Here is a 27,670-nt window from a genome sequence, read left to right on the forward strand (position 1 = left end):
TTGTGGAGACTTGACCCCAAACCCTCACAATTCCTGAAGAGGAGTATTGGCATCCCACAGTGCACTTTCAAAATACCTCACAAGGCAATGTAGATGATGGTGACATAGGGCACGCTGGGTTGTCTACCCAAAGTGCAGTGTGTCTTTTCTTCCTCTAGAACCTCTAGGAGTGAGGACATGCAGCCACATTTTAGTGACATTACAATGTCAGCAGTGATATGCTGATAAATTGCTACCAATGAAACTTTCTAGTGTAGACATAGCTTTAGTCTGCCAGTTTATAGCACTGAGCCAAAAGCCACCTTTTTACAGAGAGTTACCTGCAACAATGAGGAAAGGGAGAAAAGTGCAGGTGCAAATGGTTGGACCTTTGAATGACAAAATCAAAATCTGTTTGGAGGTTTTTTATGCTTACGTTAAGAATGTACTTTGTGCCTGAATATTACAGTGCTTGGTTCCCTGGAGTAGTGTCGCCAGCTCTCATTAGTTTGTAGTAGGTCTCATTATACTTGTTTATGTTAAAGCCCTGCTCTTGGAAGTAGCTGACTGTGTGAGAATCTCAGCTTCCATTTTAAAAAAGGAAGTTTCTAGCCCTTATGGCTGCAGAAAAATGCCTGACAATATGATCCAAGTGCACCCTGAAGACAAAGAAAAAGAGCCCAACTGTTGTTATTGTTTTAATCTTGTGAAGATGGAGAAAAGACTGGACTTGGGCTTTGTGTCCTGTGACTGGAATACATGGGCCCTAGTGGCAGAACAAACTATCCTCCGCGATTTTCCACATAGCCAACCCTGTTCTGTCATCATATATGTTGGTCTCCACATCCACCTAATCACATCACTCCTAAAGCTGCATTGGAACTTAAGGAAGTCTGACTGGAATGGCAATATGGAAACAAGAAAAAGTGGCTCCCTGACTGTGAATGTAACCACTACAACAGCTTCATCAGCCTCCTTAAAGTGTGAAAGGGAACATCCCCCACAGCTAGAGAAAAGCCTATACTCCCTGCTGGTTGGCAGAGGGTGAGGCACTGTGAAAGGAGTACAGGACAGCAGTTAACTCTGCTGATGCAACCTCACTTCTGAAGTCCACTAGATGAGACAAAAGCCACAAAACGTCTAGATTTAACTCGAGCAGGAAAGCCTGGAGGCTTCTCCATTATCTTGGCAGTGCTAACCCTCCCCAAATTGGAGTGCCAAAAGTCACAGCCAGTGCCATCGCCACCCAAATGCTCCTGAATTCCAAGGCTCAACCAGATTGTCATCACAGAAGAAAAGTGAAGAAAGAGCTTCATTGCTGGCTATCAACTGTTCAGCAACATCGAATCTGTCAGAGCCATTCACTAGAGAAGAAGTGGATAAGGCCATAACACTCAAACTTCATAAGACATCAGGCCCACATGGCATCTTCCCAGAATTCCTGAAAACCTAGGCCAGCATGGTCTTGACTGACTGACTGACTGTGCTTCTTTGCCAAATGCCCAATGTACGGTGATAGGCAGGTCACCACCATCCTGAAACCAGGGAAAGAAGCAACGATCTGAAAAACTACCAGCCAATATCATTACTATGCGTAATGTACAAGCTCTTGGAAAGGATGTTCCTTCAGAGACTTACACCCATCTTTGAGGATTTTGTCCTTCAAGAGCAAACCGGAATTAGACCTGGACAAAGCACCTGTGATCAGGTTATTATACCGTATGGTGACCAGATAGCAAGTGTGAAAAACCGGGACGGGGTGAGGGGGTAATAGGTGCCTATATAAGAAAAAGCTCCAAATATCGGGACTGTCCCTATAAAATCGGGACATCTGGTCATCCTATCATACCGAGGACTTGCATCAGAGCTGGCTATCAAGGCAGGCTCAAAACAGAGACCTATGTGGTCTGCCCTTGGCATACAACATAGTTTGGCGGGCTGGCTTGCTCCTCAAAGTGTTGAAAATAGTGTGGTGCAGAACAACACTGAGCCTACTGAGAATTATGTTCACCAACCCAAGTTTCACATACATCCAATGAACACACCAGCAGACCTCATCTACTGAACAATAGGATCCTCCAGGGATCCATCTTGACACCATCGTTAATAGCATGCCATCGTCCCAATTATGGAAATTTGGATACATGGATGATCTCGTGCAAACAAGCACTTTCACCCAAGTGGAACTCAGCCTCACAGAAGATCTGAAAAAAATAGAGGAATACTATTGATTGTGGTGACTCTGACCAAGCCCTCAAAAAGCAGCTGTCTCTGCATACCACTAGAGCAAACACATGCAAAGAAGTGCCTGAATGTCACCTTCTGTGACACCAAACTCAGGCACGAGAATTTCCTGAAAAATCTCAGTGGTTCTGACTGTAGCCTCACATATCACCAACATCTGATGAAGACTGTTGCCCTGGTAAAAATTACAAACAATATAATCCACAAAACTCGCTGGAACCAGTTGAGGAGCAGATACACATGCTTTGCGCACAGCCACCTTGACCCTTGTCTTTTCAGCAGGTGAATATTGTGCCCCAGTAGGGGCACGTAGCGTACATATAAAACTGAACACTGCTATAAGAATTGTTACAGATGTACTGAAGCAACACCAGCTGTCTGGCTCCCTATTCTTTTGTGCATATCTTGCCATCCCTCCCAAAAGAAGCAGCAATAATACAAGTTACAGCAGAGTGATAATGAACGCAGCCTATCTATGAAGATCTCCAACCCCATCCTCCCTTTGAGATGCCGCCTTAAATCCAGGAATCCCTTCTTGTTAGTGGCCAAAGCTCTTAAAACCTCAGAACTGTCACCAAAAGACAAGTGGCAGAGCTGGTGGGAAAAGACCGGGGTCAAGAATCAAGACCTGATTCCAGATCCTATAGACCGACAACTTGGCTTCATCATGCCATGTAAGATATGGATCACAGCGAACCACATCAGAACCTCATGTGTGCCTTGCCGTTACCTACTGCACAAATGGAAAATAAAGGACAGCCCAGTATGTGATTGTGAAGAAGATATCGAAACCATGGAACATCTAGTGAACCACTGCCGTCTAAGATCTTTCTCTGGAGGGACAGCCTTGATTCGTTCCAGGTTACTGGAAGCCATAGAGTGGATGATACTTTTAATGACTTTTAATGTTACTTTTCAAACTGCCATATAAAAGAAGAAAAATATTGTGAATTTTAAGCCAATCTTTTGAATACTTGGAGTTGGCGATGCTGCTGTACATACCTAAATATACAGCTAGGGCTAGACTATGGCCATCCCCTGGCAGGAAATGCAAGAGGAGGAGATTACAAGCAGCCACTCCTCTTCTCTGGCACCACTGTGCAGCATTTTGCACCTTTTCTCAGGGCAGTGTAGCTGCCATAAGTGTGCATTGCCAGAGAGTCCCCAGAGGAATTGTGTTGAGGCTGCTAAGGGCACAGTCTAGCTCACAGGTCATAAGACAAGCTGAAGCCGATCAGAATTATTTTGGTATCAGTGCAATAGGAATTTCTGCAGCTTGTTTACCTGTGTGTGTGGTTGGCAATTTTTCTGTCTTGGAAATGAATTTGTTTAAGATGATGTATGCCCTGTTCATCTCATTGTATCACTTCCTTTCTACTAATATTCAGTCACCATGATTCTGATTGTGATTTGGGGTCTTTGTGTTCTGTGGCAGGGATTCTGCAGTGCTCCAGTGCAGCAGATTGGAAATGGCCACAGTTTTACCTAAATTTAAAAGTGGAGGTTTATAGTGTTAGGTAGGAAACTGAATAATATTATCTACACAGTATTTTTGGTGTTCTTTAATTTTATGTTCAATTGAATTGATTTGATCTGGCCTCTATTTTTTTAATTGTTAGTGTGCTGCAAAATTTTGTATTGAATACTCCTAGATGCATTGTTAGGGGTAAAGCTAGAGATTTTGACTTCTGGACAGGAGCAGTTGGAGCTTTTGGCAGCTGGGAAGGCAGTTAGGGATTATGGAATATGCACATTAAGTGGCTCTTTCTGCTAAAGTGACCATCAGTGAGATAGTTAAAGTTGACATTTAAAGCTGGGATTTTCAAAGGAGTTTTAGAAAGTTAGTAGCCCAGGTCTATGGGACTTGGAAATTCTACTCTAGTCTTTCGGTTTCAGTGTCAACAACCTGTTGAGACAAATAGAGAGTTTCACACATTTCAGAGCTATTGCTTCAGGCTGTCTGCAGATTCAAGAAGATGGCATGTCTGATTTACACTTCATGTTTGGAAGGCTTCTTTGGAAACGTAAGGTTTAGAAACTTTCCTTCTTATTGTTTTATGCAAAGAAAACTGAACTTCTGGAGCACAATTCTGCAGAAGCAGCTGGTAGCAGCCCTGATTATATACATGCGATGATCACATACGGTGTCTCCATGCATGTGATGATTCCGACTCACTTGCTTATGGGCTCATTCGTAACATTAGACACAGCCCTGTATTGGAGGAGGAGCACAGATGCCCCTCCTCAGGAAAAACTCTGGAAAGAAGTCATCCTTGAGGTAGAATTCTTCTCAGAGCTCTCTGGGGTGCAGACATATGGCCTGGAAAATTTCAGCCTGAATGGCTAAAGTTTGGTGAAGTTATAAGCATAATAGGATATTATGATGAAGACTGTAATATGTGATGGTCTGATGTAAAGGTATGAATTGGAATGTCTGTTTTCCAAAAATGCATTATGTTTGGAAAACTCTGTTCCATATAATGACTCTATTATTCATACCTACATTTTTATTTTGACACCACTAACAAACTTTGGCCATGGATCAATGCCTGTATTTTCAAAAAACGATAGCAGTCTTTGGTGTGAGTGTGTGATAGTGCTAGTTGCATTTAGATGTGTTTTCAGAATGCACAAGGCAATAAATATTGAACCACAGCAGGAAAATCAAAGTCAGCCCATCTTTCAACAAGTGAAACTGAGACCAAGGTCCACACTTCTCCGGAAGCTTCACCAATGTCTTTGTTCCTAAACATTATTGAACAGACTTGTCAGCTCCATCACCATTTTCTGGGGCCCTCAGCACCACTCCTGTTGAGATCCTTTCCAAGGCTGTGAATTAGTTGAGCTGGATTTTTGCAGGAGGAAGGCTATCATATAGACACATGTGTGGGGATGAGCGCAGTAGGGTTCTGGGCCCAGCAAAGTTTCAGATAATTATAATATTCTGATAAGCCAGGGCAAATGCCCATCAGCCTTTTCAAAGCCCAAGAGCATCAGTAGCAGATTGGGAAGAAGCAAACTCCACGCTATTCAGAAACTACAGTATATTTAGTTTCTTAAAACATTTTTGCATTGATTTTTTGTTTGTACCAGTTATATCAATACTGCATCTCAATATACTAGTGCAGTAGAGCACAGTCTGTATTCAAAAATGCTTTAAGTCTGAAGTTCCACCATCTGTCGCTAGAGGGTATCACAGCCTAACTCAATTCCTGTGGTGCATATAAAGGTTTTGCTTAAATAACTTAACAGTGTTTCAAGGTTTGAAAACCTATTTGGAATTAGTGAATCATTTTCCTTGTCATTTAAATCCATGTTTTTTCCCAGGTGTGATTGATTTAAAAAGGAACTTCTAAATAAAGGGAAATCAAAACTATGTATGTATTAAGGAAAAAAGAACCTCCATCACACACTCCACCTAGAAATAGCCGTACTGGCAAAAGTAGGGGCCCTTTATTCAGTGTATATATAGTATTTATTTTTCAATGGATATTTTCTCCTTGTCTCTCTGCTTCTTCTTTCCATACTCTCCCCTAAGCAGAATGGATGAAATTTACTCTTCTCCTTCCCCCTCCACCCCCCATAAGGCCTGAGTGCAGGGGTGAAAGTAACTTAAAGGACATACCAGTATGCTGGAGTCCTGAGCGGGGGGGCGGGGCCTCAGCCAGAAGAGGCAGGGCCTTTAAATCCCTGGGGCTGGGGCTCTGGCTGCAGTAGCGGCGGCTGGGAGCCCCGGGCCCTTTAAATCACTGCTGGAGCCCCTTGGTAGCGATAGCTGTGGAGGTGGCCGGGAGCCCTGGGTCTTGGGTGGTGATTTAAAGGGCCCAGGGCTCCAGCCACTGCTGGGAGCCCTGGGCCCTTTAAATCACCACCCGGGCCCAGGGCTCCCGGCCACCGCCGCTACCCCGAGGCTCTGGTAGCGGGGCTCCAGCGGTGATTTAAAGGGCCCAGGGCTCCGGCCGCTGCGGGGAGCCCCAGGCCCTTTAAATCGCCACCCAAGATCCGGGGCTCCAGCAGCAGGGCTCTGGCGGCACTTTAAATAAAAGTGAGAACGGGCATTCTCATGGCTCCGCTGTAACCAGTGTTGGAAGGTATTTACATTCCAGATATGTTAAACATTCATATGCCTCTTCATGATTCGACTTGTAGACTCTAAAGCAGTGGTGGGCAACCTGTGGTCCATGGGCCGCACGCAGCCTGTCAGGGTAATCTGCTGGCAGGCAGCCAGACAGTTTGTTTACATTTGCATGGCCGCCCGCAGCTCCCAGTAGCCACAGTTCACCGTTTCCAGCCAATGGGAGCTGCAGGAAGTGGCGGCCAGCACGTCCCTGTTTTTGAGTGCATATATGTAAAAAAAAATTTACATTTGTAATTTGCACTTTCACAATAAAGAGATTGCACTACAGTATTTGTATGAGGCGAATTGAAAAATACCATTTCTTTTATCTTTTTTTACAGTGCAAATATTTGTAATAAAAATATAAAGTGAGCACTGTACACTTTGTATTCTGTGTTGTATTTGAAAATGTAGACAAACATCCGAAAACATTTATAATAAAGTTAAATGGCTATTGTATTATTGTTTCACAATGCAATTCAAACTATGATTAATCACGACTATTTTTTAAATCAAGTTAATTTGTTTTGCATTAATTGCATGCATTAACTGCAATTTATTGACAGACCTAATTGCACCAGATTTCACCCCTCTGTTTCTTTTGACTTATAGAAAAAGATATTTCCATAATTCTAGACCCATTTGAGCAAGGCAGAGGTTATGCTAGCAGGCAGAGGAAAGCCCTTCGAGTTTGCAGTCATGGTGCCAGTCTTCTTTTGTTGCAAGGTCACATCTGCTGCAATTGTTCAGGTCAGTCCATAATTTAGGAGCGCTCTTGGATTCCTCGCTGACACTAAGCTCTCAAATAGCAGCATGCATCATGCTTTCTACCATCACTGATTGGTTAGGAGACTCTGTCTCATCCTGGCAAATGATGACAAGCCCTATGTTATAGATGCATTCGTCACCTCCTGTCTCAACTACAGCAATGCAGAATACCTGGCCATGAAGCCGTCAGCACTTAGAAAAGTCCAGCTAGTACAGAATGGTGCAGCACATCTTCTCACCAACATGGGCCACCATAAGTACATCATTGGCCTGGGCCTAGCATATCTAAAAGCTCTTGGCTAAATACTATGGTTGAGAACTCCACTCTTCATGCACAATGGAACTTTCTACAATAAGGGTAAAGCTTGTCTGTGTGGGAGACAAAGCTTTCTCAGGCCTTGGCTACACTTACCAGCTAGTTCGACGGCTGGAAATCGAAGTTCTGGGTTCTACTTATCGCGTCTAGTCTGGACGCGATAAGTCGAACCCGGAAGTGCTTGCTGTCGACTGCGGTACTCCAGCTCGGCGAGAGGAGTACCGTGGAGTCGACGGGGGAGCCTGCCTGCCCAGTGTGGACCAAGGTAAGTTCGAACTAAGGTACTTCGACTTCAGCTACGTTATTCACGTAGCTGAAGTTGCGTACCTTAGTTCGAATTAGGGGGGTAGTGTAGACCAAGCCTCAGAGGCCATTCTGAGACTGGGAAACAAACTCCCATAGGAACCAAGGAGCATCACAAACCTCACCACCTGCCTCTCCAAGTACAAGGCGCATTTCTTCAACCTGCTTTCTCTAACATAAACATAGAGTAGCATGTGCATTTAAATTAAGAAAACAAAAAAAGCACCACCAAAACATGCCACTGTGCACACAATTCTCCTGGCTAGAGGTTGAGAGAGAGAACAAACCAAGCATGACAGATGCAAGTCAGTTGCTTAATGCACTTCTGGTAGGCACACAGATACTGGAGTGATGAGCAGTGTAAGAATCTATATAGAATAGACTGTAAAGAACTAATGCCTCCTCTCATCATCTGTGAGCTTTCCCCATGTAAGAAGATCCCATGCACTTCTGAAGCTGAAGATATTACCAGAAGGCTCCCTCTTCTTCCTAACTCTGACAGTCCACATCCTGATACTCTTAGATGTGAGAACAATTGGTACTGGGAGTGGGTATATCTTTTTTTTTTTTTTTTAATCCTGGAAATCCAAAAGCTCTTCCCATGGAATCCATTTCACATTTGTTATATCCATTATGAAGTAAAAAATCCTGATTAATATTCCTGTGACTTATGACATTCTCACCAAATACGGATGAAGGAATCTTTCAACCCCCATTCTCCCCAACAGCCATCTGATACATCTTGTAGATTTTCTTTAACTGCGAGGGTGTCAGGTGCCACTGAAATAGTATTGTATAAAGATTTGCCTGTGCTATTTTATTTCTTTCTTTCCTATCAAGTTTAATAAGTTTGCTCTATAGGGACTGAACCTGTTCCCACTTGAAATCAGTGACAACTCTCCCCTTGACTGAATAGTGCCAGGTTCAGGTCCATAATTCTGAAATGATAGATAGCCTTTGAGGGTCTAGAGCTCACTATCACCCATTCAGATTTTGGATGCAATGAGTGGGTTCTTGGGGATGGCTCTTAAGATGAGGATCTGGCTTTTAGGGTTTGCTATTTCTCAGAGGCGTGAAATATAGGGCCACATCCTCCGTTAATGTATATTCATACCTTGTTTCTATTGAAAGTTCTTTGTAATATCTCTGGGGCTTATATTTTATCCTTTTTCACTAACTGCTCTACTCTTCAGTCCTGCTTTGACCCAGGGTTTTTTTTAATGGAATCAGTGTCTCCTGGAAGGAAGTTTCAATTGTATCTAATTATTTTAGAGGAGGGCTGGCAGGGCTAGCTGTCCCTCTGTTTTGTCCCAGGATTTTAGGTAAAGGAAATTGCTGAATGAATCCTTCTGAGGAGATCCCTCATTTTGGCAAGACACTTATTGTTCCTTAGAGGGTAATGAAATCTTCTTGCTCCACTTTTATGCATCTTTTTACTAAACAAACAAAATGATACCAGACTAAAACTAAAATCATTTAATTCTCAAGTAAATAAAATGTCCTTAACAAACAATGCCAATGAGTATTTATCAAATCTCTCTCTTTTCATTTTTCTGCCAGCTTCCCTAGTTCATGTTTTGTCATTGTATCTCACTTTTGGTATGTGCCAGTGTTTTTCTTTTAGTGGATATAGCCAGACCCAGCTCCAAATACTTTCTGCCTGTGCCCAGCTCTCTTTAGTACATGAACTGAAATCATAAATCCCACAAAAATTGCTTCTCAACGCAGTGCGTTTTAATTTAACAGGAAGTTGTTTGTGAAATTCAGAGCTGAATCAAAAACTGAAATAAGCATCAAGGCTGGACATTTCATTGCTGCTGTTGTATTTTGGGAAAGCAGCAAGAGAACCCAGCCAAGAATACCCAGTTATTAAATTTGGTTTTCAGCTTGCTAGGTATTTCTAATGTGCCTGTTGCCACAGTGTCAAGGCACCAAGGGCGTGAACCTAAGCTGTGCCCAGCTGCGGACTGATGCAGCTGAGAAGGAGGAGAAGGTGGCTCTAAGTCACCTATTTACCTGATCCTGAGATTGCGGGGGGCTGCAATGGCCCTCAGGCACTAGGCTGCTGTAAATTACACTTGTTGCAGTGTCCCTCATTGCTACAACCCTGCCTCCTTTCACCACTGGCACCACTTATCCCTGTCTTCATCATCCCCTCCCGCCTTGTCAACATTTACTGGTGGAGTCTTCCATTGCCTATTCCCTTTGTGGTACTGGAATAGTGTAAAGGTAATGTTGGCAGAGCCGAAGTTCTGGTCCCAAGCACTGCAGGGAAATCTGGGAAGTTAACTAAAACTGACTCTAAGCATTGCTCCCTTACCATTCAGGATGGGAGCAGAGCAGTGAAGACAGCCCATGGGGAAGGGGAGACCTTGGCTAGAAGCAGCTGAGGCAGTGTTCCCTGCTACTTCACTCACCCTGATTCCTTCTTCCCTCCCCTTCCATCCTCATGCTGCATGGAGTGATGGGGAGGAAGGGAGAATTGCACACTGCTGTTGGGCCCAGGTTCTGGCACTTGTCCTGCGCATTGCCATTCTGCAATGGGGGTACTGTGGGGCTGGGTGATTGGCTCCCATCTGGTGGACAAGCAGGAAGGTGTATACAGTTTGCTTTCCAGGCAGAGTCACCATTGTGGGCTCCCTAGCTCAGCCCTCTCCTTTCCACCCTTAAACTGGATCGCAGAAATCCTGGGGGCTAAGCTGATATCCAGTGTGGGTGTCTGGAAGGGATTTTCCAAAATGGTGGAAATGGCACAGTGCTGTGCATCCTTCACATGCCACCCAGAATACAGGTGATTTGGTTTCGGAGGAGGGACTAAATTACAATTGTCATAATTTTGGTGCATTGCAGTTAATTGGTTGGTTAGGAAGGGTCTAGCTGAGGGTCTTTGAACCCAGTTGCTGCTTGGGCACTGGTCCTGGGCACTCCCGAGGAATAGTGAAGGGGGTTGCCTCCACACCTGGTGCAACATGTGGCTCCTCTCACCTCATCTCTCCTGCATGTGGCCTGGGGGGAGTGGAAGGGGTTGAGACTGGCATTCAGTCAGTTGCTAATAGATCCATCTTAGAGTGTCGTTCCTGAAGTTTTATAGTGTACAACATTCACTGTAGGTTATATTTGCTTACTCAGTACTGCAAGGAGACTAACTTGTGATGGCCAAAAAGTCATGTGGAAAACACTGCAGGCATGCTCAAATCAAAACTTTCACCTGGGCTTAGACAGAAAGTTTTAGTGCAATGTAGTTTTGAATGTGGGACATGTTAAACTCCTTAAAACTATAACGGTAATGCCAGTTCTTCTTCAGCTGCTGCAGTATAAGTAGCACCAGAGAGGTACAATAATGCCTAAATCTGACAACATAGCCTCCTAGAAAACGGACATGTGTCTGAGGTGCTATTGTATGTGGTTTGGTTGTTTTTTCTTGCTGAATAATAATCACTGGAGAAGAGGAAATACTAAGGAAGGTTTACATGAAATATCTAACGCTTCCTGTCAGTGACTCAGGGCCTAATCCTTCAGGGTGCTGAGTAATTCCTGTCAGGTGTTGAGTACCCTCAACTTCAGTTGTGATCAGTGGCTGATGAAGTGGCTTAACACTTTTCAGGACAGGTCTCCTAATCTCTACATGTCCAAACCGCGGCAGTTAAATATGCCTTGCCTCTTATTCATCATATAGAGATTCACATCATGTGATAGAGGATGGGACAGGCTGTCAGATTTCTTGGTAGACTGTATAGAAAATGCAGGCTGGTATTACTGCTATTAAACTGGTTCTGTCCCAGGTAATAAAAACAGTTAAAAGATGAGGAAGGATAACGTTTGACTGGAAAATAAAATTCCTGACAACTAGGTCACAAGCTGCTCTATCAGTTGTTGTTACTCACCACACAAAGTTGCAATGCTCCAGTAGAGACTGCAGCTGGTAAAATGGCTGCTTTAAAAAAAGATATTGCCTTACACACTGTCAATTTACAGTGCAGCATGCTTTCTAGTGATCTAGAACCCATTACTAAGAAATCCAGCATGAGATGGCTTTTCATAAATTACCCGTCAAGAATTTTTATTGACAACAAGTATCCCTGTGCCAATCCAAAATAAGATATTCACCAAGCAATCACGCACAAGCCACTGTCTGAATAGAAACAATGCAAAGTCAAAGCCTAAATCTTTATCAAGATAATTTTTAAAATTATAGAAAACAACAAGGGAACAATCCCCAAATTAGATTGTATGTGAAGTTGTGAATTGGTAACACCATTTCTCCAAGTGACATTATTCACAGTTATCTTTGTACTGATAGATGCTTCAATATTCCACTACACCAGTGTCCTTGACCCCACTTAGCTCCTAAGCAAATTGCTCACGTATACCTTGAGCCCTGGGAAAGAGTGTGTGGATTTAAATTTTATATGGCAGAGTAAATGAGATTTCTTAGTTTCTCTATTTAACAAATATGAAGGAAGTCAACAACCAATCTTATTTTTCATGCTCTCAAAAGTGATCAGAAATTCTCTCCAACCTTGCTGCCACTTTTGGCAGGGGAGGGATTGAAATTTTGAGGCTCAGGCCCATGTCAAATAAATATATCTCGGGATGTGTTTATATCCATATGTACCTAAATTTAAAATGTAATAAAACTGTAATATTTTCTCATCAATATTAAAATCCCTAGGCCATTGATGGAATCTGGCAAAATAATAGTAATACAATATATATTGCCCTCTCATTTTCTAAGAGAAGAAGCTGCTTTAATGGAAGAAAATGTCCATTTTCTTTGATGGGGGGGCTAACATTTCATAATAGTAAAATCCAAGAAACTTGTAAATTATATGAGACAATTTTCTCCTCAAATCAGATTTTAATATTCTCAGTGAAATGCTTCTAGCCTTTTTGGAAGCAGTGCTGCCTAAAATAATTTATGAATAAAGTGGGATTTGTAAAAAAGGAAAGCATTCCTTATCTAATCTACAAAATGGTGTTTATAGATGTTCAGATGCTATAAATATTGCTAACAGAAATAGAAATGCTATGCTTTATCATTTGATACCTAGATAGTTGATAAAATACCATGGATCAGAGCAGCTATTTTATAGCTATAGTCTTTTAAACAAGAGATACGGCCAATCTAGCAGTAGTCTGATCTTTCTCTAAATAGGGTGACCAGATAGCAACTGTGGAAAAAGAACGGGATGGGGTAATAGGTGCCTATATAAGAAAAAATCCCCAAAAATGGGACTGTCCTTTTAAAAATGGGACATCTGGTCACCCTGTCTCTAAAGCAAAATCTGTATGGCCCAGAAAGCAAAAGATTTAATATTTTCTAAAACAGCACAATCCTGTTTCCACCCCATGTAATGCTTTCTCTTCCAGAGAAACTCAAAGCTCCAGTGGATTATTCAATCCCTCCTCTTGATTATGGCCTGATTTCAGCAGGTCACTTAAAGCATGTACTTAACTTTAAGCACATGAGTAGACTCATTGAAGTCAATAGGACAACTTGCTTAAAATTAGGCACTTGCTTGAATGCTTTGCTGAACTGGGGTGTAAATATTTATTCACCCAGTTCATGAGGAGAAATTATATCATGTGATTTGGTGACCAATCACCCCTAACCAAAACAGCTCAAATGTTGAATATTGCATATGGAATCATCGCAGTAAACATGGAGGGGGGAAATGAAAAAAAATGTTGCAAGTTCAATCACTAGTAAATTTCAGGAAATAATGTTCTTCTCATGGACATTCTGCAAGCAGGCAACAAGCAAGTCAAATACTTGCTATGAATGATCCTCTGAGCTCTGTTTTGGTAGTTTGTACTGTATATGTCTTTGCTTTTAAATTTTGAAACTGTACACCTGTTATTTGTTTTGGCTGTTGTGCTTGACCTGTTGTAGAATTTAATTTATTTCCACTGTGTATTCTTGCATTCTGTACTGTGGTTTAGTAGCTTCAAATAACTAGTATTTTAAATTGTAATTTTACAAAAAATGTAGAGTAACACAACTGAACGTCACACCCGAGATTTGCTAAATAATCCCTTTTATGCTTTCAGCTAAATTAATTTAGTTCTTGAAATTGTTTTAAAGAGCATTGACTCTGTGTCCTTGCTCAAAAGAGCAAGGACTGGAAAGGTCCCAATTCATGAAGGTCAGCATGTCTTGTTGGGGATACATTGTTCATGGCAGAAATTATTTCCACTAGATCAGGTATATAATTAGCAGAAGCACAGCAAATAGAATTCTTATAGGAGCAGCTATGCAGACAATGACGGTATTGCATCACAGAGTTTTTAAATAAATGTTTTTGTGTTGTACAGGGAACAGAATCACATTTCTACAATGAACTGGATACTTTCCCAAAAAAACTATTGTCCTCAACACCAAAGTTAGAAAAAGCATTTTAAAGGTTGGGCTTCAATCTTGAGTCTCATCATGAAATAATACACTGAGTTGTGTGGGAGATATGCATAGCATGATAGAATATTATAGATTCATGAGTTGTTTTGCAAAGTACCTGTTTTAAATGACTAAAAACAAATTAGTCTCTTTATGCAATGCTTGCTGAGAGGCAGGCATTTTTTAAGGGGAATTGTATTGCTCATGAACTTGAAAGAATGATTTGCAAAAGCCAGCAATGTGTTGACGGGCAGTCTGTAGGCATATTCATACACCCCTGCCAAAAACTTCAGTACTAATCTGCAGCACCTTTGCTAATTCAGTCCATAGTGTCTTCTTAAAAAGGAGTGATAACTGTGACTCAGACAGCATTACATCATTCTTTATTAAGGAGTAATCTAAAAACACTACATTAATTTTCACTTTTGTACTGTGCCTAATCCAGGTTTTAACCCAAACAAAGGTAACAGAAGATTAAATTACGCTGTACCATCTGGGCCACAAAAATTAGAAATCAGGGGCCAGATTCTGATGGAGCTGTTGAATGAGTAGTTTCTTACTGCACAAATAGCCCCACTGAGGTCAAACCCTAACATGAATAATGGTACCAGAATCTGGGGGTTAGACAGCAAAGGTTAGTCATGTGAGAGAGAGAGAGAGAGAGAGAGAAACAGGGGATGTAGGCTATTTAGCTCCCTTTTACATCAGTTTACTCCACTGCATTCTTTCCTTTTTTATGTTGTTTTTTCCTACGTGAGTAATGGAAAATAAGATGGCTATGGTTAGTAGGCAGTGGAACCATTTACTCTGTTCCCCAGTGCTTCATAAGCCAATTGACTAAATTGCGGTATAGTTGATCTTTGTTGGACTCCATCAGAGGTCTTTCTGTATTCTACACTGTATACAGGTTTTTATTCCTTGTTGGTTTATTGGGCTATTTATTTGTGCACGTAAAGTGGTAAGAAAGAAAAAGGGAAATGCTTTTAGAGGCTTTAAATATGATTTAAAATGGAGCAGATATACTATAGGGATCATGCATATGCCACAACCTAGATTTAGAAGAAAGTTCCTGGATGAGACTCTAGATTAAAATTCTGATTTATCTTTAAGAAAGAAAGATTTAGTCAATACCTAGAAAATCTCTTTGGGTTTTAAATACTTCACTTAGAGATTTTACTAGGATGTACTATAGATTGGAAAAGGCTTGGGACCTGTTTTATTAAATCCTGACATCTTTAGGACGTATTATAAACAAAGATCTGATAGGGAACACTGTGTTTGACCAACTGTGCTAGAAGAATAGCTCCTCAGAGGCCTATGAAAAACCAGATGGTTTTAAAGCCAGCAAAAGTTGAAACTTCTGAGTGAAACAGACCTGAGTTGTGCTGGTTGTTTATCCTGTAATTTTATAAGGTGATTACTAGAGATCTCAGAATGTAATGCTGAAGAATTTGGAAGAGAGGTTAATATCTCCCAGTTGGGAGATTATTTTCCTCTTGGAAGAGAGAATGAGTTTTGCTGCCCAGGTTTTGTAATTAATAATCCCTCTATGCTAACTTCACTTCTGCTAGACCACCGGGGTGAGGAATGGCTGTTTATAAACTGAAGAACTCTGAACAATAGGATCCTAGGAATAGTTCAATGAAATAAATCAAATTTAGAATGTAGCAACTGTATAATAACCAGACTAGTTAGATTTATGAGAGCAAAAACGTACAGTCAGACTGACCCACTGCCTATAAAAGCCAGTGGGGGGTCTTTCCATCCTCTTCAGTGGTCATAGGATCAGACCCTTCATGTTCTTTGGGGAGACCAGAGGAGCCTTCACTGAAAAGTAGACGGCACATTTCTGCAGGTGCTGGAAGTTCTGCAGAAACCTGCAGGAAATCAGCCTCATGGTTCTACTGAGCAGGAGCTTGCAGATTCTACAAGCCTTATCCTGCCCTCAGGTAAATCAGGAGTAACTTCATTTATGTCACCAGACACACTAGTGTAAAACTGATGTAGGCGACAGGAGAATCAGGCTTTCTGTCTCCATGGTGCCTGTAGCAATGGAAACTCCACCACAGAAAGCGCTCACCCAGAGGTCTAGGTGCCCCTGACATACATTTAAAAACACAAGAATGTAGGAGATCTAAGCACAAATTGACCGAAGCAGCTGTGCTTCAGTGATGGGCTCAATATTTCTGTAAGTTTTTTTTTTTAATCTTTCGGATATCAAGGGAAAATAATGTAATCTCTGATTTCTTTAGAGAATGTGGAGGACTGTGGCCATTAAACGGAATAAAACTGCTCTCCATTCTGAATACAATGCAGATAACAGAACAGAAGGTTAGCTGTGGGACACTGAGGTTTTCTGCAGGGGTTATGAAGAAAAAAACTACTTTAGCAGAAAGGGGTTGAAACAGAAGCATATACATGGAAAAGAAAATAGTTGGATGACTATCAGACAGGAATGTGTGTGTGTGTGTGTGTGTGTGTGTGTGTGTGTGTGGAATCAGGATAAAGGCCTTTTCTCCACTCCATTGCACTGCATGGAAGAAAGCAAACCACACCACAGATTCCAGCCAAATGGGATGAGTAGAGTGAAACCTACATGGCATCTCCGCAAACCCGCTGAGCCCATTTAAACGTTGCACATAATTTTGGATATTGTAGCTGAAGGGGAGCAACAGTTGAGGAGCAGCCAGTCTAGGAATATATATTCCCCAGGGAAAACCCATATAAGTAGCAGCAGATGTCAGTAGCAGTTTTACTTTGCAATTTGTACCTTCATCCACCATTTGAAAAGGGTGGCAAGGAATGCAGCCATGGACAGATGGACCAATAATAATATGACCATTGGGTTGGCCAGTCTGCTTGAAGAGAGTTATGGCCCAGGAGTTATGTGGAAGGAGTAGCAGTCCACATAGAAGTCCCAAATTCTATTGGCTTGGGGACAGAATTCCATATGATTTAAAGGCTGCATTGTGTGGTACTTCCTTATGAGAGCTAACCCTTCCCTGAAAGGTAATTATAGGGGTGCTCAAAGCTTTTCCATCAAAATGGCTTTTTATGGGAAAATTGGGTTTTTGACTAAATGAATATTTTTTGTGGAAAGTGCTTGCCTTTCCACAGAAATTTTTGATGTTTTGTCAAAAAAATAAACATCTGAAACCAACCAGTTTGGGCCAATAACTGAAAACTTTCAGCTAAACCCAAAGATTTTGATTCAGAAATGCCACTGTGGTGCCTCATGGAAGTTATAGTTAGGGGATCTCATACTTCCATCCTTCTCTGGCTCCCCAGCTGGACGACATCTCCCATGATGAACCAGAGCCATGCAACTTCCATGATGCACTTGGCTGATCAGCAAGAGGGTAGATTGTGGTCCATCAAGGGATATGTAGTCCAGTCAGGGAGCCCAGCCCATGGAGATGAATGGGGTTTGAGACACCAAAACAACAACTCTCATGAGGCATCCCCAAAACATTTTAAAATAAAAAATTTTCAGTTTGGTTTTGGCTGAAATGTTGACATTTTCTGCAGGGGAATTTTTTTTCCCAACATGTTCTAGAATTTGGGTTTTTTCCCCCCACACCATTAATCTTGGATATAATTTTTCCACTTTTTATGGCATGCTTTGGCCCAAATAATTTAAAATGAATAAAAGAGAAGTTAGGAAAAAGCAAAGTAGGAAAGCTAACAGTTGGCACACATGGAGAATGGTTTAAGGTAAATACAGGAAAAAATATACCTACCTAAACAGGACAGCATGGGCCTGATGCACCCAAGTCCCCTTTACACTGCTCTGGCCCTTTTTAAAGTATTACTCCTATTTTATGTCCATGTAGTAATTCCTCCTTAAAATAAAGTAAAGCAGCGGTGAATCAGTCAAATACAGAGTGGCAGAAAGAGAAATCAGAAAACTAGTCAGATATTTGATACTGGAGACTGGTGGGAACTTCAGTGGGTGACGTTTGGTTTCATTGTTTTTCTGTGGTCATCAACTTAGAAACCATGCTGACGTAAACAGGCATGGAAACAAGGATTGTTGACAGCAAGATGGGAAATAGATACATAATACGTTAAATTCATCATCTCTATTGACTTCAATAAAGTTATGCCTGAGTTGAGTGCAGCTAAGTCACTTTGTGTGTCCTAGTGTGGTTTCTAAGACACTGACTATAAAAATAGAAATCATTCCATTTCAATTATCTCATCGTCACTCACTTTTCTTGTTCATCCCAGATGAGATTATTTTGCACACAGATACCAAATATACACAGTATGGGGCCCATAGTTTCCATTGTTACAGGAAAAAGAGCTCTTACCCCGTATACAATGGTGAGCACACTTTCGACTGCCTTTTACGTGGGAATTTATTTTCTAAGTTATGGCAGTCTTTCCGGTCCCTATGGGCTGCAAGTTCTGCCCAGAATCTCCATATCTGGCATGCCTCCTACACTGGGCTTGTGACAGTCCTTGGAAAGTAGGCGTACGGTTGTCTGCCACATTGCCTGTGCCAGGGAAACCCTCATCCCGCAGGAGCCTGGGCTTTTAGGTTTCATTTACACCACTCCACCCCTTTTAAAAGAGCAAGTGCATGTGCTGTAGGCAGGTTTTAGAATCATTTAGCTCACAATGGCTTCATGAGTTGTTGCCTGTCTCTGGTGGATACCATCTTGTGCTCCAATATTTAAACTTTCAGTGTCTGTGGTCAGTCTGATACAGTTGCTTTAAGAAAGGTGTGAGCGCCCCATCCATCTTAATAAGGAGTTAATGCTGAAGCACAATGATAACATTTTAAAGGTCAACAATGTTAATTATTTCACTGCTGATTTAAAACACATATGGAAAGGGATAATTATGTTATGAAGATCTGCATAATATGCTGTGAGCACCATTTGATTTTGATGTCACATGAAGGTAGAGCGGGGGCAGAGCTTTGGGACAGTACAATCAGTTCTTCTAAATTACTTCCAGTGCAAACATCTGGATCAGATAATCCGCAAAACATCCAGTAAAGCTTGTTATAGATGATGACTTTTTTGAACAACACTGTCATTTTGCAACATTTCAAAACCACAAGGAGGACTCTTCACTTTGTTGACCTTTAGGCACAGCTCTCAAATGGGATTGCATCTCAAATTAATTTTTCTGGAGGACATAATCTTGCTGAAAATTAAATAATGTCATCCTAACCCTGAAGCAAAATAGAGAAAAACATCCTGTTTAGTGTTTATTGATAATGTACAATTGAACCTGCACATATAACAATCTCCAATCTGCTGTGGAATAATCTGTATTTAATACTGGATTCCATGTAGCTAATGATCTCTAAAGAGATCCTTAATGAATCAGTGAAAAAGCTATGGCCAGGAACATTTCCTAATCATCTGTATGTGGATTTCCCCCTTCATACAACTCATACAGTTTAGCTTTTTGGCACACAGCTGGCAACAATTCCTATGTTTTATTAGAGATTGCAGCTTGTAACCATTTTTATTAAATTACCTATTTATATATTATATTTATGGCCAACTACTTCTTGCGTCATTCATGTGAGTGTCTCCACTGAATATACTTACATGAATAAGATAAATAGGATTATAGATTGTAAATTCTTAGGGTTAGGGACTATGTCTACTTTTCTCTCCTGTCCTGTGCACAGGACCAGCTCCAGGCACCAGCCCACCAAGCATGTGCTTGGGGCGGCGCCTGGAGGTGGACGGCGCGGCGGGGCGCTCCGGCCCGAGAGCGGGACCGCGACTGGGCTGGCCGCCGGGGAAAGCGGAGAGCCCCAGCCAGGCTCTCCGCCCTGCTCCCGGCGCTCTGGCCGCCGGGGAGAGCGGAGCCGCCGCCCTCCCCCCCCGGCGCTCCGGCCGGTCGGGGATTGCGGGCCCGCGGCCAGGCTCGGCGCCCTCCCCTGCCGCACTGTGGGGAGGTGGGGGTGGCAGGTGGCTTTTTTGCCTAGAGCGGCAAAAAAGCCAGAGCCGGCTCTGCCTGTGCAGTGCCAAGCTCAATGTTGGTGCATAGAAAATAATAGTAACATGCAATGTACAGGATGTCTTCTTATCAGGTAATGGAATTAAGGAGGGTTGGGAATTCAAGAGCAAATTGGATCCCAGTCTTGCTCTAAATAAAGTGATATTCATGAATATTACACAGTAAAATGCTGAAACTAAGCTAAGGCACCATAAATCAAACTTCAGCCCTCATTTCATTGTCCATGCAAAAATTAACCTCTATTTATCTTTCTATAACACAGTCCTGTAAATTAACAAGAACTGCAAGTTGTAAACTCTAAGACCCTGAACTCTTTTCAAACAATTGAATGCATCTAGCAGAAAATTGGCATCAGTGAAAAAGCAGCTGCAGTACATTCCAAATATTGCTCTATTTAAAGCATCCCAAAGCTCACAGTAACAACTGCAGAGGCAAACCTTAAAACTTGTCAATAAATCTAGTGGCGGGAGGAATGGCAGAACTAGGTAAGATGCGCAGATAAATAATGTATTAATGTATGTTTAAAATGCATAAGTATAGCAGTATAGTGCAAAGATATTAAGGTACTTGTAAGCTACTAATTCCTAGATGATGTATTGTATATTTTACTTTTCAGTAAAGGAATAGAGTCAATTTGAAATCCAATCTGCTAAAAAAAATAGGGTTAAAAGTATTTTGAAGTCTTCTGCTTCTGAATCTCACTGGCAGTTTTTGTGCTTTTACAATCACATTTTCCTGTTTTTTAAAATTCTGTCCCCATGAAAGACTAGCAATAAGGGAAAGTGACTGACTTTATAGGTTAAACACTGAAAATGACTATATGCAAAGTATTGTCAAATACACCAACACACTGAAAACCAGAGAACACTTTTTTTCTCTTTGATCTCTTTCAGCAGTAGTCATCTCGGTTGTTATTTTAACAATAGTACTGTAGTTGCAATCTATTCAGCCAGACATGTACTTTTGAAGTTGACAGGAGTCTCAAATTTACCTAAACTATTATGAATATTTTGATTTGTGTTTAACAATATATTCAGTGCATGTATATGTATTGTGTGTGTGTGTATAAATAATAATGTTTGTGTGGGTACAGTCTGAGAGTATGGAAAAGTGAGAAAGATAAGACCCTTCTGTTTTTATATGAGCTAGGTTGTGGCTCCACAGTTTCCAAATAGCAGGGCAAAGTGAAATCAAGATGAGTTATTTTTGCATTGAGTGCCCATAACAAATGACAATAAAAAAGTGAATTTTACACATTCTGACACTGCTGTATTTACACCATTTTCACAAGGAGTGGATGGAAAGCAACTTTAGGTGTAACCATGTTGGTGGTTGGTACATATAATTACTCAAGTTGTTTACCTGTAGAAATAATGTTCTGTTTGATTTATTATTTGTAGTATTAAGTGTTTGTATGTTTATAAATCTGTAGATGGTAAAAGCCAGTGAGAACAATCGGCCACCTACACAGTCACCATTGGTATCTTCTAAGTACAGGGAGAACTGTGCTAATCTCAGATTCAGCTGTGTGATAACTGTTGGTGAATGCTGACTTTTTAATTTCAACCACTATGCAAAATAAATAATAATACACCTCTACCCCGATATAACGCTGTCCTCGGGAGCCAAAAAATCTTACCGCTTCACTGTATATCGAACTTGCTTTGATCCGCTGGAGTGCACAGCCCCCCCCGAGTGCTGCTTTACCACGTTATATCCGAATTCGTGTTATATCGGGGTAGAGGTGTATTTAGTATTTATATAGCTGTTTTAATCATCGATATCAAAGTACTTTACATCAGTAGGGTATGTCTCAGTGTTCCCATTTTACAAATAGATAAAGGAAGACACAAATGATTTGGCCTAGATTTTACAGTAAAGCAGTGGTAGAGTCAGGACTAGAACCCAGGTCTCCTGACGCCCAGCCTGGTGCCCTATCAGCTAGTGTTACTGTCTCCTATAGCTATATCTTTAACCAAGGTCCGGTGTACTCAACTGTATGCTGGATCAAAATTCTCCATTAAGGTCCCTGGATCTTGCAATACTTCAGTGCAGCAGACAGGCAATTTATGAGGCAACCTCACTTAACTGAAAAATAAAAGGATGTTAATTATTTAAATATTAAAATTGCTAAAACAATCAGTACCAGAGCTCTTCCTTTGTTAATTTTGTTATTAAAATGAATTTTCAGTGTGTCAGAGATTTTGTATTGACAATACATAATTGGATTGAAGCTGTCAGAGGAGTCCGGCAGGTGGGCAGTGGACATCTGGGGCTTCTAACATCTAGGAAGATGTAGTATGCAGTTTATCATCAAATACACATTCTTAAAAAGCAGGATTGACAGGTTTATTTTATCATTCTAATCCATGCATACAAGTATACAGGAATGTCTGGTTATTAACTATTTCATCCTATTATTGACACTTTGGGATATTGATTCCTCAAACCAGCACCTCTTTAACCTGAGCTGACTATCCCAGAAGATGGATTGATTTGTTTAATTGGAATTATCACTTTATAAAGAGTGCTTCTCTTCTTTAGAAAAAGATTTTTTTGACTGCACATTCATTTTAGAATGTTGTAACTTTCTGCTCCAGTCAGAAATTCTCTTTGTAATGTTATTTTCCTGTAAGAATGACATTCCCTTATTTCTCTTTGGATAGATGTTACAAATAAAAAAATAATAAATTCCATATTTTATCAAAGCAGCAACATATTCCATGCTGTGTAACTGTAAACAATATATGCATCTTAGATACTGAGGACACAAAGCCAACAAAAACTCCTGAGTTATTTATATATTCTTATAACCAGATCCCATACTAGTCCTTTCTTCAGAGTTTGTTGGAATAAGTCTCCTTATCCCAGGGAAATAATAGAATCTTAGAAAAATCTTTAAATTTCTTTTAAGATCAACATATTTGTATGGTTTCTATTCTGTACCATAAAGCATGTGTGTCTTTAGATATGTAGATGGACACACATATGCAGCATCTGCCATATTGTGGCAAGCATTTACAAGGATACAAGGGGAATAGACATAGACAGTGACACATAATGACCCCTCCCTCAGTGCACCCCATAGGCACATAGCACCCCAGAGAGGACAGCGAGGCAGAGTTATAGCCTGTCTCCATCTGTATCAGCCCTCAGAGCAGGCTCTCAGCACAGGGTGGTACAGGATACACTGTCTCCTTTGCATGGGGTTGCACAATCCCTCCACAAGCTCCCCATGGTGTAGTGTGGCTCCACACTACACCATATTCAGACTATCTAAATGGTAGTTTAGGGTTTGTGTGTGTTTGTGTGTGTGTACACATTGTAAAGTATATAAAAAAATCTATTCAGTGAAATCTGCTGAGATATTTGGCTGTTAAGTGGCATGGGAGGTGTAAGATCAAGATTTTTAAGCCTGTGCAAGGAGCAAATTGGCTTGAGCACTGGTTTTTACTCCCCCTGTAAACCCATTCCAGCCCTGTGCCAGATCGGACATCTCAAGTGCAATAGGAGTTCATTGAGACCCTGGGCACAATCCTGTTCATGTTAGGGGGAGTCTTACCTGAGTAAAGACTGAAAAGCTGAGCCCTTACACAGTTCTGGATAAAAGGAGGAAGCTGAGTGAGGAATGGAAAGACAGGCTGCTTAGTGTCCATTTCCAGTTACATAGTGATGCACTTAGCCAGTAAACCCTAATTCATGCAAATATCCTGTACTAGCGAAATCCTTGACTTCATAAGGACTTCTCATGGGAGTGAGGGTTGCAGGATGTTGTATCCACCAAGCAAAGTATTAACAACTTCAACAGAACTTTATTTACAGTGGAAGTCTCTTTTCCAAGCTGTAGCTGCACACTCTGTAACTCTCCCAGCCTCTTCAACTCCTCCCATCTCCTTCCTGTTTCCTGTCCTTTCAGACTCCCAACAACCAGTGCTCCAGTTCTAATAATCACATGCAGCATCTAAACACCACATTCCCTCCTCTCTTAAGAAACTTTCCAAATTAAAATAAACATTGTTGTCCTAACCACAGGAACAAATATGAAACAAGAAACACTGAAAACACTGTAGATACTACATAACATAGTCTTTAGTCCAGGCAGGTAGTCGTCTGAGTCTGACAGGCCGTCTCTCAAGCCCCGGTTCCAGTGCAATGTCTTGTTGTGTTGGTTCTACAGTGAAGTCATCCAATGCAGACTGGGTGTTGGCATAATCTCCTCTTGGTGCATAGGCAGGTGCAAGATAAGAAGCATTCCATACCCGCCCATCAGAAAGTCGATAGGTGTAAGGTCCCTTCTTCTCTATGATTTTAAGAGGAGCTGTGAATTTATGGTCCCCTTCGCGTAAGATTCCAGGTTTTCGTATTCTAACAAAGGAACCACACTCAAACTTTGGTTCCTTAGCGCCCCGCCGTTTGTCTGTGAAGGCCTTAGTCTTTGCTTGGTTCTGCTCAACTGTCTTTCTCACATCATCCTTGTGTGGGGCATCAAGTCGTGCCTTTAGCAATCCAGCAATGTTCAGTTTAGTAGTCATCTGTTTCCCATGAAGTAACTCTGCGGGTGATCTTTGCATTGTGGCATGTCGTGTAGCCCAGTATGCTTGCAAGAAATCAGTAGTGAAGGGTATCCACAATCGCCCTTCCAGTTTAGCTGTTTGCAAACTCTCTTTCAAACTTCTGTTAAATCGTTCGATTTCCCCATTGGCTTGAGGGTAATATAGGGATGACCTTCTGTGTTGTTCCTCTCTGCTAGAAAAGTTTCAAACTCCAGGGAAGTAAATTGACTACCATTATCTGAAACCAGTTCTAATAATCACATGCAGCATCTAAACCCCACACAGGATTAGGCTCTTTGCACTCGATCTTGCAAGCTGCTGAAGTGCAGCAATCCAGAGCACTCAGTTTGCTCCTTTCCTGTGCAGAGGAGCTTCCGTGGAGTGTGCAGAAAAGAGCAGGGTGCTCAGCGATCTGAACAAACCCCTTGCGCTGAGATGCACACAACTGAGGAAGAGGAAAAACTAGGGTGATGGGGAGAAAGAGAGCATGGCAGTAGCATAGGCGCTGTCTGGCAAATGCAGGGCATAGTAGGATTTTCAGTTACTCCTGCTGTCAACCAGGTCTCTGATCTTGAAGTCAGTAGGCCTTTCCATTGACTGCATTGGACTTTGGATCAGGTCCCAGGAGCAGTGGCTTGTGCTTGTGAGCAGTGCTTAGGACTGCCCGTCCACTAACATAAATGCTTCCAATGGTTCCTATGAAACAGCATGCCACAGAGCCAGCTGCTCCGTGCCTGATGATTTATGCTGGGCATAGTGTTCTCGTTGACCCACCAACTTGCAGCGCCTGCTCCTCATATCTTACTTCATCCAATTGGCTCTCAAGTAACAAAGCACCGTACTCAGCAGCCCTACTGTTAATTTAGCAACTGTTCTGTAAGAACTCTGTGCTGCCACCCTGCAGGATACAGCCCTTCATTTGTAATGTGACCTTTAGGAAATAGCACAGCCAGACTCGCAAAACATTGAGCTGTTGATTACCCCACCAAGACTGCCAATGTGATCCAGTCACCTCAGTGTGGTGCATAGTGTTACGCTATCAAAACACTTCCAATATTTTTCATTGCAGGAGGACTTATTTTTAAATGTTTTTTAAAAGGGAACTAAAGTGGGCTCATCCTGACCTCAAAGTATTTCTGTGGATCCATTCTTAGTAGTAAGCTTGTGGGCAGTACAAACTTGCTATTTGCTGGAAGCAGTGAAATTTTTTTCCTTGAAATCCTGATGTAGAATAGAAACAGATTTTCCTAAAACTTGATTTCTATTTTCTAAATCACTGTGCTAAATAAGAGTCTTTTCATGTACAATCATCATTTTACATGGTAATTAAAAATCCCTTAGGCTTTCAATATTATCTATTATCTATTATTGGTTGTCTCGGTTCACTGGTCTTTTTTTAAGATCATCAGAGTTTTCACATGTTTTTCTTAACAGATTTAGAGTTAGTGTAACGTGACCTATCTGTCAGGCTCCTGCTGAATAAAACTCTATATTCTCTCTCTTCAGGGGAAATCCCATACTCACGTCTTGTTGTACCTGCACTTCTCGTGGTTGGCTGGATTGTGGGTTGTGTGTTAATGGTTTACATAGTCTTCTCTTGATAAAGGTAAGTTATTTGTATACATATTCAGTCAACACTTCCTACAATTTGCAGTGCTACCTTTTTAATAAGGGAATTTTTTGTCCTGCAGGAAAGAAGATTTCACAATGACCTTGATTGGAAAAACCCAGAAGTTAAATGGAAATGTCTAGTCCTTAAAATAGGCACTGTACAAGTTGTGTTTTAATACCACAATGTAGGCATGATATACACTTTCTCTCTACAACATAGATATGAGGTTGGTTCAGATACTTCTGAACTGAGTGATATTTGGAGTCCAGTGGTATTTACCTACACTCGAAACCACTAGTTCCTAACCATCTTGAAATTCAGCCTCCTTGGAAGTAAAATATCCAGAATCCTTATTTTTGGTGATGACAAACAGTGCCAAATGGAGTTGGTGACCTAGATACAGAAGTATACCTGGGAAAAGTAAACTATGTGGGATGCAAGACACCTCTAACCAGTTCATGGATCATCTTTAATGTCTTGCAGTAGAAAGGAAATACTAAATTAAAAAATAAATTGTGTGGAAAAAAAAAAAACCCTAACTCTGGAATAATGTTTATTCTCTAAATAAATTTTCCAAAACAAAATTCTCTTTTCTCATTTAAAATGCAATCACACAAACATACTTATGAATAAATCCATAAGGTCCTTTGGAGGATGAAAGGGAGCTAGAAAAATCTGCTATATTTATGTGGCAAGAATTCTTTATGTAGTTTGTCGTATAAGCATGACTTAGGCTTTATAAGGCCTGAAAGCTTAAAGTATTGTCTAATAAACATGTAAATAGGTGTCAACTTAACTCTTGATCTTTGGTGTTTAAATCCAATTCTAGGGACAGATTCTGGTCTCCTCACTCAGAATCCAATCTAGTTCCCATCAGAGTAATTGGGACTTGACTCACCTATCTACATGTTAATATATTAGACAATACTTAAGCTTTCAGGCCTTATAAACATATATTACAATGATCCCCAAAAGAGATTGATTTGTAATCCTGCTGATTGACTGAAAAGCCTTGGGGAAAGCCTCATAAGACAACCGTGCATACTTTCTTGAAAGGGCGGATGATATAACGCAGCAAGATAGTACTTCTGAAATATTAGAGTGTTCCAGATTTGTAGGAATGGCTTTGATATATTGTTTTTTCCACTCGTTTCACATGTGGTCTCATTTACATGGAATTGAAAGGGTAAAACAAAATCAGATGTATATAGTAATACCAGAAAATATTCATAGAATCTAAATGCCAAAAGGCTAGCTTGATAAATATTTAAACAGCTGTCTCGACTCAGTGTCATTGTCCATATCAGATGTGTTGAAGCAGCTGTTTCAAGTGGATTTAAGGTTAGTTCGGTTAACATTGAAATAGATTAGGATGTTAGTGCATTTCTTTGAATTG

General features: G+C 41.1%; 1 protein-coding gene and 1 long non-coding RNA gene across 2 annotated transcripts in view; one reads left to right on the plus strand and one right to left on the minus strand.

Moving 5' to 3' along the window:
• LOC135973658 (uncharacterized) overlaps positions 1-17,996 on the minus strand; it is a 90,126-nt gene extending 72,130 nt beyond the window's left edge. Inside the window, exon 1 of the long non-coding RNA XR_010590597.1 lies at positions 17,862-17,996. This is a non-coding gene — a long non-coding RNA (uncharacterized LOC135973658). The remainder of the gene's footprint in view (positions 1-17,861) is intronic.
• A 2,467-nt stretch (positions 17,997-20,463) lies between these two features.
• Positions 20,464-26,858, plus strand: STRIT1 (small transmembrane regulator of ion transport 1). Its single transcript, XM_024102557.3, has 3 exons — positions 20,464-20,594; positions 26,169-26,268; positions 26,354-26,858. The coding sequence occupies exons 1-2, from the start codon at positions 20,582-20,584 to the stop codon at positions 26,261-26,263; spliced, it is 108 nt and encodes a 35-aa protein (XP_023958325.1). The 5' UTR covers positions 20,464-20,581; the 3' UTR covers positions 26,264-26,268; positions 26,354-26,858.
• Positions 26,859-27,670: the final 812 nt, after the last annotated feature.

Source organism: Chrysemys picta, chromosome 9, assembly GCF_011386835.1.
Source record: "Chrysemys picta bellii isolate R12L10 chromosome 9, ASM1138683v2, whole genome shotgun sequence".
NCBI lineage: Eukaryota > Metazoa > Chordata > Testudines > Emydidae > Chrysemys > Chrysemys picta.